Below are 14,258 nucleotides of genomic sequence, written 5' to 3' on the forward strand. Positions count from 1 at the left end.
ATATATTTTTTTTCTCTAGTGGTTTGTACTGCCTGTCCTGTCAGGCGCCCCTGGGGCTACCAGTAACAACCGCTGTTCCGGTTAGCACCCAGGCACACAGAACGATTTCCTGTCGACCACCGCTGGGACAGGACAATCGCAACAGACGAACAAAACAGATATGCAATCCTAACTGCACTAGGGAATTTGCCTAGTGCAATCCCAGGAATTACTCTAAGCTGATCTTCAAACAAAGAGCAAGGCTGACACTCCTCCAGGAGTGTTACACAGGACTAAATCCTTATGACCAGCCAAGGTCTGTGATATCACATGGTATATATAGAGCAAGCCCACAAAGGATGTGGCTAGGCAATCTGCATGACAAACGTATGCAAATTCCGCAGCAGAAGCAAGCTGCAAAACTGACAAAAGGTCTCTCTTCCAAAAAGCTGCCTGCCTGCACAGGCAGCTGAGCAGATCATTACAGTACCCCTCCCTCTAGGGTCGAATTCCAGACGACCCTCAAAACTGCTATTAGCAAAGGACTCAAACTGAAGACTCATGAAGGTCGGGACAGCCCGACAAGGTCCAATTCCAGAGTCGGTCCAGCCGAAACCGACCTCATCGGAAGCAAACGCCACCGAAACATGCCCATCAGTACTACCAGTCTCAGTATAACACCCATCAGGACTGTGAACGCCAAAGAAGAAGCCAACGACACCCTCCAGACAATACCCACCACCTTCCAAGGAGCGTCCGAAAATACCAAACCTGCCACAATACCTGTTCGAAGTGTCCCTTACAACACAAAAGGCACTGTTGATCTTATCCAGGGTACCAAGTAAAATTTCTCCCGGAATCTCCCAGAACCTTTTGAAGCTCCACAGAGATTCCAAGAGGGCAGAACAATCACCAGGCTCACATGGAGAACTATCAAGAACCCCTATGGAACCAATGACAATTCCAGACTCAGAATTACGAGGACACCCATCAAGATCAAGACTTTCAGGGACCACTTCTGGGCATGCAAGCAGGCAGGCCATATCAGAGCATGTCTCCACCGAGGAAGCATCTAAGCATGCTGGTAATCGAGGCACACTTGGGCTTTCTGGGTCACAGAGCACATTGGGGTACACCAGCACAGGAGAAACCTCAGAACATGTCGGGGAACTGCCAACCTCAAAGTCCGGCACGACAGGACCAAAACCAGTACCGGGCAGAGGATCATCATGAGCAGTGGTCTCAAGCACTGGACTTTCAAGAAAAAACTCATCATTGACTACGCAAAACAGAAGCTCCACCAGAGCTGAAAAAGTAGTCAGCAAGGCAGCAATGCCTACTGAAGTAGGCAACACCTCAGAAGGGCTTGGGGGGCAGGAGACGTCTCCTACAAGTTCTGCACCCTTTGGGAGGAACTCGGAGGTCTCCAGGAAATCAGACAAGACCTCAGGAACATCATTTTTCAAGTTTTCTAAGAAGGATTATATACTATCCATGTTACAGGGCAAAACTGGAACTTTATTTTGTGAACAGGGCAGATGTCCCAGGGAAGGTTCCACCATAAACTGAGACTGAATTTCATCATCATGTACAGGAATATTTACTGGAACACACACTGACTCCCTAACTTTAATCTCGCTGCACCCAGAATTCTGTGTAGCAGTCAAACTAGCTTGCAACTCCAAAACTGCAGAAAGACAGGTGAGTATAGTGGCAATACCTAGACGAGCCTCTAGGGACACTGCAGGAGACTCTAAACAAGGCCATCTTAACTCATCCAGAGTACAGGGTGCAGAATCAGCATTTTCCTCAGAACAAGAAAGGGACTCACAAATGTCAGTGTGATTGGACATCATATTGTTATTCATGATGTTGATCCAGGGATTTTATCTGATTGCCATCTGGAGTCAGGAAGGAATTTTTCCCATTTGGGGCTAATTGGACCATGCCTGGTGGGGTTTTTTTCGCCTTCCTCTGGATCAACAGGGGTATGTGGGGGACGGGCTGGAGTTGTACTTTGTACTGGTTGAACTCGATGGACGTATGTCTTTTTTCAACCAAAATAACAAAATAACTATGTAATAACTATGTACAGGGCAGGCTCAGAGAAACTTTCTCTGGATCCAGCAAAGATGCTTCAGAGTCAGATTCGCAAAACTGAAGCGCTGTCTCACTCTTAGATTCGGCTAACAATGTCAAATCCGAGGAGCCAGAACGCAAAACCTGCGGATCAAAAATCGCTTTAGGTTGTGAAACTGACGCTTCCATAGCGCAAACCTCCGCGATCTGCGAGGCAAACTGTAAGGCGTTTAGGACAGAAACACTGGAGCAACTGTCATCAGGCAACAGGCCCTTACAGGTGTGAACAGGGTGAGACAAAGACGCATCTGCAGTAGAAATAGCGACAACATCAGGAAAAACTTTATTAGACATTAATTTTACTTTTGATGCTGCAAAATTTAGGAATTTTCCCCATGGCAGGATCACAGATGGAAGATCTTAAAGAGACACTGAAGCGAAAAAAATATATGATATAATGAATTGGTTGTGTACTATGAATAATTACTAGAAGATTAGCAGCAAAGAAAATATTCATATTTTTATTTTCAGGTATATAGTGTTTTTTCTAACATTGCATCATCCTATAATATGTGCAGATTACACAACACTCAGCATTCAAAATGAGTCGTTCAGAGCAGTCTGTGAAGTAATGAACTCTCCTCTAGCAGAGGAAAAGTACCGTATATACTCGCATATAAGCCGACCCGCATATAAGCCGACCCCCCCACTTTTACTTAACAAACCAGTAAAAAATGATTGACCCCCATATAAGCCGGGGGTAGGAAATGCTGGCCGCCTTATTCCCCTAGTGTGTCCCAGTATCGCTAGTATAGTGCCCAGTATAGCTAGTATAGTGCCCAGTATAGCTAGTATAGTGCCCAGTACAGCTAGTATAGTGCCCCAGTACAGCTAGTATAGTGCCCCAGTAAAGCTAGTATAGTGCCCCAGTATAGCTAGTATAGTGCCCCAGTATAGCTAGTATAGTGTCCATTATAGCTAGTATAGTGCCCATTATAGCTAGTATAGTGCCCATTATAGCTAGTATAGTGCCCATTATAGCTAGTATAGTGCCCAGTGCAGCTAGTATAGTGCCCAGTGCAGCTAGTATAGTGCCCCAGTATAGCTAGTATAGTGCCCATTATAGCTAGTATAGTGCCCAGTGTAGCTAGTATAGTGCCCATTATAGCTAGTATAGTGCCCCAGTATAGCTAGTATAGTGCCCCAGTATCGCTAGGTAGTGCCCCAGTATCGCTAGTATAGTGCCCCAGTATCGCTAGGTAGTGCCCCAGTGCCCCCCCCCCCCGCCTCCCCTCTCCCCTGCGGCCGCCGCTGCTTTTACCTTAGCAGGCGCCGCTTCTTCTATTCCCCTCCTCTCTGGCTCCGTAGGACAGCAGCACTCTTCACGGTGGCTGCTGTGATCAGACAGGAAGCAGCGAAGAGCGCGGCTTCCTGTAGCGGCGGTTGCTATGGGAACCGCTCTCTCTCTCTACTGCAGCCGCCGTGAAGAGCGCTGCAGTGATTTACGGAGCCGGACAGGAGGGGAATAGAAGAAGCGGCGCCGGGCAGGTAATTGCAGCAGTAGCGGCGGCCGCGGGGGGGGGGGCGGGGGGGGTTTAGTGCGGGGGGCTCGGACCACCATCACCAGCACCAGACTCGCATACAAGCCGACCCCCCAACTTTTGACCCCCTTTTTGGGGGTCAAAAATTCGGCTTGTATGCGAGTATATACGGTAAACAGTTCAATTACAGTTGAGATAATAAAAGTCAGATAACAGCCCTCTCCACCACTAAGTTAGTCGGAGAGCTTAATAGCTTTTTTTCATAGAGATAACAACTGGAGTTTCTTAACTCTTCCTGTACTGGAAACAATTAGACTGATGTATCTGATCTTAATGTTTTTTTTCTTAGCTGTACTACACATACAAATCATAATATCATCATTTTTTTTTCGCTTCAGTGTCTCTTTAAAGATCTGTCTCTAAATGACAAGGGGTCCCACACATCCTTGAGAAAACTGGCTTCAGATCGCACAGATTCAAACTGCACGCAATCAGGAGAGAATCCTCCAAGATTCGCACAGGACTCAACCACAGTGGCACACCCACTCAATTCAGATCGCACAATGTCACGACTCACATGCCAAAAAGGCAGGAACAATCATCCGACAACGATGTCTCTTTATTGGAATCAATTGGTTGGTGTGTGTGCAACTCATCCAAAATCGTCTGCCATACATAAATCATCAGATCCACATCACCCTCATCACATTCATCGGAATCAATCAATAGGTACATAGAATCGAGACAATCATTCAAGACATCTTCGCTTTTTGTGATGTAAAAATCGCAAAAGGCTTTCCAATCAAATTCCTCCATCAAGGGCCCAATGTCCCATGAGGCAAATGGAGGTTCAAACAGGCCAGTATCCAGATAATCTCCATATGGGTGGAGTTCAGGAACAAGAACAGATTTTTTAACTGCTTTAATATAGTGGGCGATCCTACCTATAGTAGGATCCACACAAGCTTTGGATTGAGGCAAAAAATCCGGAATGGTTTTGCACATTTCAGACTTGACAGAAATAACCTCTTTAGTTGTGGTTGCTATGGGCAACAAATCTATTGGCTGACAAGCCAGATCAGCAGATTGGCCTGCAAGCACCAACTCATTAACATATGGAAATGACACAGAAATGTTGCATAAACTAATCTGATCAGCATCATGCTCTGCAGGAAAAAACTCATAGAAATAACCTGGCAGGGGAATTCTAAGCTTGCGAGAAAATACATGACTCAGAAATCTGCGAGGGTTATGTCTCAGATTCACGTGTTTGGCACACTCATCCGCCCACACAAACAGTTCTTCTTGGAAAAGATTGTAATTAATCTGAGCACTCCAAGTGGAAATGCTGGTGGCCTGAAATTCAGGATTTGCCAAGAATCTGGAACATTCTGATATAAAGTCATCTCTGGTTTCAGAGTCCAGTATCTTAAACCTCTTAAAGATACAGGACCCATATTCAACAAAATCGTACAAATCAGAAATTCCCTCTACACTGGGAATTTTGGTTGGGCTGGTCATACTGTAACGATTGTGGAATTCTCTCCGTGATCAGCGCACAAGACGTGTGCGCTGACACTGCGGAAATCCTCCACAAACGTATAATTTGCGGAAACCCAGCAAAAGGTGCAATGCACCTGCAGAGGGAAATTCCTGTCGGCAGGTGGAGCTGTGGAGTGCAGAGGAACAGATCCTCTGCCCTACCACACATGCCAGACAGGAATTGTACGAAGGGAAGAAACTCAATCGCAAGAGAAGCGATTGAGAGTGAGCACAGAGACAGATTGTGTGTGTGTGCACCAAACTAGTCGCCAACCCACGATGGTGCACACACCACAGCAGATATGAAGTAGGAACGCGATTGCGAGAGGTGCGATCGCCAGACCAGACACAAGGTTATAGCAAGGCAGAGCACGAGAGTAGCAAAGGCAAAGCAAATCATACAATGAGGAGATACGGAAAATAACAAACGCTAACTGAACGCGAACACCGCACTCATTCGCAACAGTGCACGCGTTCATGCGCGGTCTCCGCATGATAAGCACAATAGAGACAAGCACGCCTAACTAACCACCGACAGACAAACTTGAAACAGAGGACGCGAGCGCTTGCTTAACGGTTACCTCACCGAGCCTCCAGCAAGCGTTCGTAGCGGACAAGACAGACACACGAAAACAGGGACAACCGAGAGATAGGATCTACAGCACTAGCAAAAGTGGTTAGCGCGATCCAGGGAGACAGAACAGAAGGATCCACAGCACTAGCGCGAAGCGAGTGCGATCCAGGCAGACAGAACAGAGTAGCAGACCAGAAGGATCCACAGCACTAGTGCGATCCAGGAAGGCAGAACAGAAGGATCCACAGCACTAGAGCAAGGCGAGTGCGATCCAAGAAAACAGATCAGAAGGGGCTACCAGTAACAACCGCTGTTCCGGTTAGCACCCAGACACACAGAACGATTTCCTGTCGAACACCGATGGGACAGGACAATCGCAACAGAGGAACAAAACAGATATGCAATCCTAACTGCACTAGGGAATTTGCCTAGTGCAATCCAAGGAATTACTCTAAGCTGATCTTCAAACAAAGAGCAAGGCTGACACTCCTCCAGGAGTGTTACACAGGACTAAATCCTTATAACCAGCCATGGTCTGTGATATCACATGGTATATATAGAGCAAGCCCACAAAGGATGTGGCTAGGCAATCTGCATGACAAACGTATGCAAATTCCGCAGCAGAAGCAAGTTGCAAAACTGACAAAAGGTCTCTCTTCCAGAGACCTGCAGAATGCAGACCTGAACAATGGTCAAAAAGCTGCCTGCCTGCACAGGCAGCTGAGCAGATCATTACAGGATGCTTTGTCCAGATGCTTTGAGCCAGAGACAGCACAGCCCTCAGACCCAGAGACTATTATCCCACAGAGAGTAGTGTTGGCAGCCACAGAGACCTGGAAAAACTGGATGGAGACTTTAAGTCCCTTCCAGCAGGATGTCCCTGAAGGAAAGCCTGAAGGGGTGATGTTTGTACCACTGCCATTTCATCTCCAGATATTGCAGATGTTCCACTCCCACAAAAATGCTGGACATCCTGGGGCCACCAGAACACAGGACCTTGTTGCTAGGTGTGCTTGGTGGCCTTCATTGGCAACTGACTGCAAGGAGTATGTTACAGAGTGTGCAGTATGTGCAAAAAGCAAACCCTCCCGTTTGGCACCTGTGGGAACATTGCAGCCTTTGCCCACCCCGAGTGAACCATGGACCCATTTGTCCATGGATTTTGTGGGTGAGCTTCCGAGGTCTGAGGGCATGTCGGTCATTTGGGTGGTAGTCGACCGTTTCAGTAAAATGGCCCATTTTGTGCCCCTGAAAGGACTCCCCTCGGCCCAGGAGTTGACCGATCTTTTCATCATCCACATTTTCCGGCTACATGGCATTCCGGAAAACGTTGTGTCAGATCGGGGAGTCCAATTTGTTTCTAATTTTGGGCATTTTGTCATCAAATGGGCATGGAACTGTCGTTTTCGTCGGGCTACCACCCACAGACCAATGGTCAGACTGAGAGAATGAATCAGTCATTGGAACAGTTTCTAAGGTGTTATGTTGCGGATGCGCAAAATGATTGGGTCAAGTTCTTGCCGTTTGCAGAATTTGCGCACAATAATTTGAAAAGCCCTTCCTCTGGATTTTCTCCGTTTCAGGTGGTACTGGAAAGTTGCCTAAGTTCTCCCCACTGCCGGTAGCTTCCACTCCGTTTCCAGCTTTGGAAGCTTGGCAAAAGTCATTTAAGAACATTTGGGGGATCGTGAAAAATAATTTGGAGAAGGCTTTTCAAAGTCAGAAAGGTCAAGCTGACAAGAAACGCTCCTTAGAGTGGAAATTCCGGCCAGGAGACTTGGTCTGGGTGTCCACACGTCATTTGACCCTGAGATAGCCGTCCACACGTCATTTGACCCTGAGATAGCCCTCGCCTAAGTTAGGACCCAGATTTGTGGGCCCTTTTCCAGTGACCAGGAAGATCAACAATGTTACTTATGCCATTAATCTCCCTGCCAGCATGCGTGGTGTAAGATCCTTTCATGTGTCCCTGCTTAAGCCAGCAGTTCATGTAGGTTCCACTCCTCCTCCTCCTGTGATGGTAGATGACCAACCTGAGTACGAAGAAGTAGAAAAGATTTTAGACTCACGTGTTGTGCAGAACTCACTGCAGTATCTAGTTCACTGGAAAGGGTATGGTATTGAGGAGAGAACATGGGTACCTGAGTGTCACATGCATGCGGATAAATTAAGGAGGGAGTTCCACGCTTTATATCCTGAGAAACCGGGTAGGAGCTGTCCGGAGTCCACTCCTCAGGGGGGGGGGGGGTACTGTGAGAAAACGCGGAAAAGCCGCCGCGAATATTCAGAGTAAGGCGGCTGATTCCGCGTTCAACATGGCAGCTTGCGCGCATGGGCCTGCATCCACTAGCCTGACGGAGCGCAGAGAAACCGCCGTATGCCCAGTGAACAAGGCGGCGGATTCCGCGTCCGACGTGGTGGTTTGCACGCATGGGCTTACCACTAGCAGTATGGCTGAACGCGGGGAAACCGCCGCATGCTCTGACAGCAGTGCGGCTGGTCCCGCGTTCAAACCAACAGATGCATTACAACACATGTCTGGTGTGGCTGGGACTGATAGTCCACACAGATTCAGAAGGACGCGCGCGCGCTGAGAGGCAGAGCCTTTATGGCAGTCAGAAGGGTGTCAGCTGATCTAGCCGATCAGCTGACAATTCTATCAGGTTTCATTGGTCCAGCACTTAGGGAAGGCGCTGGAGAGTGCTGGTGTATATATACTGGGTGCTGGTCATTTCTCTGGTGTCTGGCGTTGCGATCACTACGTGGTAGCACTCAGACCTTGTCAGTATCTGTGATATTATCTGTGTTATTATTTAGACCAGTTCCTAGGTGTTGATGACCAGGGACCTCACACCTCAGACTAGGAATTAGCCTTACCATCTAGTTATACTCAGACCAGTTCCAGGGTGTTGATGATCAAGGAGCTCACACCCAAGACTAGGCATTGTTGATTATTTGTTATGACCTTCTGCTTTCCTGACTACTCTTCTGATCTCTGATTAGGTACTTCGCTATATCTGATACTCTGTTGCCGAACTCTGCTTGTCTTAGGATTCCGCATCTGTCTCCTGTCTCTGTCCCTGATCTGTCTGTCTGTTGCCGACCCAGCTTGCCCGACCTCGAGAGCTATCTCCTCAGTCAAGAGATAGCTCACAGACCTGGGGGTGACACCCTTCCTTGGTGTCACTCACACTCTGTCCTTCCTACTCCTAGCCTGACCCCTCCCTCGGGAGAGTCTCAGGCTTGCGGAAGGAACGTGTTACTGTGCAGTACTCCTTACTGCTGGGCACCTGCTCCTCAGGTGCAGTCCTCAAAGTATTTCTGTTGCACCAAACACTCTTAGTACCCAGGTGTCCAGAGGTTAGAGATATATCTGATTATCGGTGATACTGCAGATCATCAATAATCGAGTATATATCTGTATTCTCGGTGATACTGCAGATCACCGGTAATCAGACCCTCTCTGTGTTACACCGATCGTTACAAACCCCTTGTATGACCTATACTTAGCCCCAAGGTTAGTGGCCATCTGTAATGGCTGCCGCCCGTAGTGATCAGACACGATCGCTAGGGAGACAGCTCCGGGACCCTAAACTGTACAGATCCATCACCTAGCAATGTATCTGTACAGCAACGGGGTCCCCAAAATGTGTGCCATAATGATTGGACCCAGTTAGGAAAAGACAAGTAACATATTTTGAGAAGTTTTATAACTGTGGCAACTGCCATGTGAGATTTGAGAAGAGTGAAATAAAAAGAAACTTGTATTTTTTGCCCTTACACTTATTTTTTTACCTATAAAATGCCTATAAAACAAAATCATTTTTGAAAACAAATATTACCCAAAGAAAGCCTAGATTGTCCTGAAAAATAAATTACATGTGTATCACTTTATTGGCATAAATAATTCAAAAAGTTATGGCTGTATCAATAGTGACAGCTGAAATGCCAAAATTATAAGGACTATAAAGGGGAAAAACCTCGGAAGGCGAAATGGTTAATTGCCAGTATTTAGTAAATATGCATTTTTTACAAAAAATAATAGTGTTTGAATGTATGGAGAAGATAATCAAAATGGAAAAAACACTAATACTTACAGTTGGTTTGAGTCTGCCAGACAGCATCTGCCATACCCCAAATTACAGGAAAAATGAAAAAAATAGCAAACTGATTTGGATGAGGCTTCCAGAATAGCAATGCTATTATACTCACAACATTGGCCAGTGCAGCTGCAAAAGTAGAAATAAAATCATCATCAAATATCATGAATGATTACAATATCTAAAACTTTATTTCTAAAAGCATTGTCTATTCCTTCCTCGGGCTAGGGTTAAGGTGGCCACACACCATACAATTTTTTTAACATTTCTTTTCAATTCAAGGATCTTCAATCAAATAGAAGTTTTGCAAAAGTTTGGAGTGTAAACAGCGGAGCCGCTCAATCCCGTGAGTCCCGGCCGGTGACTAGACGGGAAAGTCTGTGACTTCTATGCTATGAGGACTGTTTAATCCTATTTACACAGCATGGATACTGTCGGATTTCCGGAAAGGACCAATTATAACACGCATTGAAGATTTCACATTGTGGTTTCTAAGCCAACTATCAGCACGGATGATTTTTACCTAATCAGCAATAATATATAGCATCAGCTATTTGACCCATTGCCAATATGATCTCATTTGATATTTTATATTACACAGATTTCTTTATATGCATTTTATATATTTTTATTTTTTCCTACTGCAGTAGGCCAGTGGAGCTGATTGGTGCGTGTATGTGTGAATGTATATCTGTTCATATTCACTTGAAGGTTGCAGGAAATATATACACTCATTTAAGGTTGTTTTATCGTTTATTATTCAGAGCCATTTATTAAAATAGATATTAAACTATTTACCTAGCGCTGGCCTAGTATATATTAATAAAATGACAATCTACCGCACGCCATTCAATTTTGGTCAAAATTGATCAGAAAAATCCACTGCTCCTGATCGACTTATATCAAATAAAACCGGAAAATCTGATTGCATTTCTTGTTCGAATAAAAAAAATTAAAATTTTGGGGGAAATCCAATTGTTTTTATCAATTTCTGTATAATCGGGTCATTTTATTGTATTGTGTGTTGCCACCTTTGTTTATGTCCACCTTTTTACACTTGTTCATGCAGAAAACCTTCACTTTTCAGCCATGGGCATTTTTTGTGATTTTTTTTCCCCGTGTTTGCGTTTTTCATGGGCTTTTTATGTGTTTTATCCTCTGTTTGTGTTTTTTAATCAATATTCATATTTAACAAGGACATATCCAAGATGCATGTAAGTATAGGTGTTGCCCCAGTATAGGTAGCCAGGTATAGGTGGTTCCAGCCCCAGTATAGGTAGCCTGTAGCCAGATATAGGTGGTGCCCCAGTATAGAAAGTCCGCTGTAGCGGACTCACTCATCTGCTCCCCACGTTCAAGCACTGATGTCACTTTTTTCTCAATGCTAGATGCGGTGTGCTGGTTAGTGAGAAACAGGCCCGCAGCCAGCCAGAGCCGGGCCGAGGCAGAGGCTGGAGAGGCGCCAGCCTCGGGGCGCAGGACCTTGAGGGCGCATTCTCCGCTCTCCCCGCCAACCCATAATCTGTCTCTGCAGTAGTTGCGGTGGCGCAGTCACTAGCAAGTCCGCCCACCGCCAATCAATTGGCACCTGATCATTACCGCTGCCCACTCTCCTCTTTGAGGGAAGTCCGGTGTGCGTTGCCTTATTGGTGACTGTTTTGCAGCTCCCGCCCCCCCCAACTTTTTGGTCGGCTCCCCTCACTGATGTGCGCCGCCGCTCGATTCCCCTCACTGATGTGCGCCGCCGCTTGATTCCCCTCACTGATGTGCACCGCCGCTTGATTCCCCTCACTGATGTGCGCCGCCACTCGATTCCCCCCACAGATGCGCACTCGGCTCCCCTCACAGAAGCGCAGTCTGCCACAGGAGGTAAGGCCCTGTACTTGTTTCGCCGCTGACTATGTTCTTAGTTGTGTTCTTTAGTGTTCGGCACACGAGAGCAGTTGATCTGCACCATGAGACCATGCAGCAGCTAGAAATGGTCCCGGAGCAGAGAGACAAAACCTCCAGCCTCTCCAGCAACAGCTGCTGACATCTGAATCGAGTTCACAACAGGTTTTATTGTAATTGAACGTGGCAGGTCTGTGTAATGCTAGGAATACACAAAGGGATTCTGTCAGATTTTCAGATTGATTATTTTTGACAGGTCCTATCTGATTTCCGATCAATTTTTTTATAGAAGTGACTGGAAAGTGGATTAGAAATCAGATTGAACCTGTTGAAAATAATCGATCTGACAGTAAATCTGACAGAAAATCTCATGAAAAAATCTATGAATCTATGAATTGAAAAAATCTATGAATTGCAAAATGATCGCTTTCATTAATGTGATCTGTTTGCAGCATTATTTTCTTGTACACAGTTTCCGTGCGATTGAGCTCCACATGCATGCAATTGCGTTTGTGCATGCATTGTTAATGAGTGCTTGTCCAGTGTCCACACTCATACCTTTTTAAAGTGTACCAAAGACATCAAATGCTAAAGATTTCATACTCACCCTCAGCTTGGCCTTGCAGATAGCAGTATGCTCTGCTTGCTGAAATTCGCAACGCACGAGTGTGGAAAGGCTCTAAAGCCCAGGAATCATTTTATCCCACCCAGGGCTGGGCAAAAGCAGGGACTGAGGGGGTGGTTTAGGGGGGGGGGGGCGCACTTCAGAGTTTCTGCCTCTGTTGCTGGTAAAGCTTGTCCCGGCACTGCAGCCAGCACATGCGGCCCTTCCAGCACTTTGGGGGGGCCCGGGGCCCCTAGAAGCCCAGGGTCCCTCACTACAGTGTCAGTTGCCCCCCCTGATGGCTACCCTGCCTAACCTACCTACAGGATTCTAGGCTACCTGGCTAGCAGGCCTGGCCTCCTGCACACAGACCTCAGCTAAGCGACTGTATACAGCACTGACTAACATAATCAAATGATAACTATACAGCAATACAATATATGTGTTGTACAGGTGTAAAATAGCAAAATCACACTGTTTTCACAGTAAATGAGCACTTGCTCACAGCCAAATAGCACAGAGAAGCTCACCTTCTCAAGTCTAGTCAGCCAGTCACTAACCAAACTGAACTGAATCTGGTAAATGAACAGAACACAATATAGTGACAGAAGGAGAGTGACAGTGAAGTGAGTGACACAGTTAGACTGCCTGACTGTCACATAGAGATGGTTCGAACCTCCGATTTTGGGTTCGCAAACCTCGAACGCGAACTTCCGCAAAAGTCGAGTTCAACCATGCGAACCGCAATAGACTTCAATGGGCAGGCAAACTTTAAAAGCTACAAATACTGTTTCTGGCCACAAAAGTGATGGAAAAGATGTTTCAAGGGGTCTAACACCTGGAGAGGGGCATGACGGAGTGGGATACATGCCAAAATTCCTGAGAAAATTGTGGATTTGACGCAGAGCAGGGTTTTGAGGGCAGAAACCACATTGCATTTCTTAATTGGAGGCATAAAGTGCTTGAAAACATCTTGCGTGTGTAGACATAGATCAGCAGGTAGTGTAGTGTACTGCTTCACACTGACAGATCAAACTCACTGTGTAACGCACCGCAAACAGCTGTTTGTGTAGTGATGACTGAGCTGGACTGGTGCGCATAGTGGTGAGAGTGCAGGCGATGGCGGCTTTCCAGCCCCAGGGGCGGACTGACCATTAGGGCACTTGGGTACGGACCGAGGGCCCGTGATCAGGGGGGGCCCGCCGCCTGCCAGACACCTGAGCAGGAGGGGAGACAGCCAGTGAAGGAGGGTGATTGGCATAGTGGCGGAGAAGGGGAAAAGTTTCCCCCCCTTCCCTCACCTTGGGGCCCCCCTTCCTGGCTCTCCCCTCCAGAATCTGTAAAGTGTCGGGCATCGGCTGACAGCGGGCGGAGACTTACCGCTGTACAGCCACCGGAGGGAGTGCTGATCTGTGTGCCGCTAGACTTGAGTAGCCCAGACTAGTGGCACACAGATCAGCGCTCCCTCCGGTGGCTATACAATGGTAAGTCTCCGCCCGCTGTCAGCCGCTGCCCGACACTTTACAGATTCTGGAGGGGAGAGCCAGGAAGGGGGGCCCCAAGGTAAGGAAAGGGGGGGAAACGTTCCCCCTTCTCCGCCGCTATGCCCATCGCCCTCCTTCACTGGCTATCTCCCCTCCTGGAGACACCTACAAGCCTGGCTGCATATACTGGGGGCACTTATAGACCTAGCTACATATACTGGGGGCACTTATACACCTGACTACATATACTGGGGGAAATTATAGACCTAGCTACATATACTGAGGGCACTTATAGACCTGGCTATACTGGGGAGACCTATACACCTGGCTGCATATACTATGGAGACCTATACACCTGGCTGCATATACTGGGGGCACTTATAGACCTAGCTACATATACTAGGGGCACCTATACACCTGGCTGTATATACTGCGGAGTCCTATACACCTGGCTGCATATACTGG

The 14,258-nt window shown here is 46.9% G+C and overlaps 1 protein-coding gene across 4 annotated transcripts in view; it reads right to left on the bottom strand.

Moving 5' to 3' along the window:
• The window catches only part of LOC137504018 (protein unc-93 homolog A-like), a 1,407,338-nt gene that overhangs the window by 82,260 nt on the left and 1,310,820 nt on the right, over positions 1 to 14,258 (bottom strand). For all 4 annotated transcript variants that reach the window (XM_068231907.1, XM_068231906.1, XM_068231905.1 and 1 more), the window contains one exon: positions 9,813 to 9,944. In XM_068231907.1, coding sequence (XP_068088008.1) covers positions 9,813 to 9,944 — 132 coding nt within the window. The remainder of the gene's footprint in view (positions 1 to 9,812; positions 9,945 to 14,258) is intronic.

Source organism: Hyperolius riggenbachi, chromosome 4 (assembly GCF_040937935.1).
Source record: "Hyperolius riggenbachi isolate aHypRig1 chromosome 4, aHypRig1.pri, whole genome shotgun sequence".
Lineage (NCBI taxonomy): Eukaryota > Metazoa > Chordata > Amphibia > Anura > Hyperoliidae > Hyperolius > Hyperolius riggenbachi.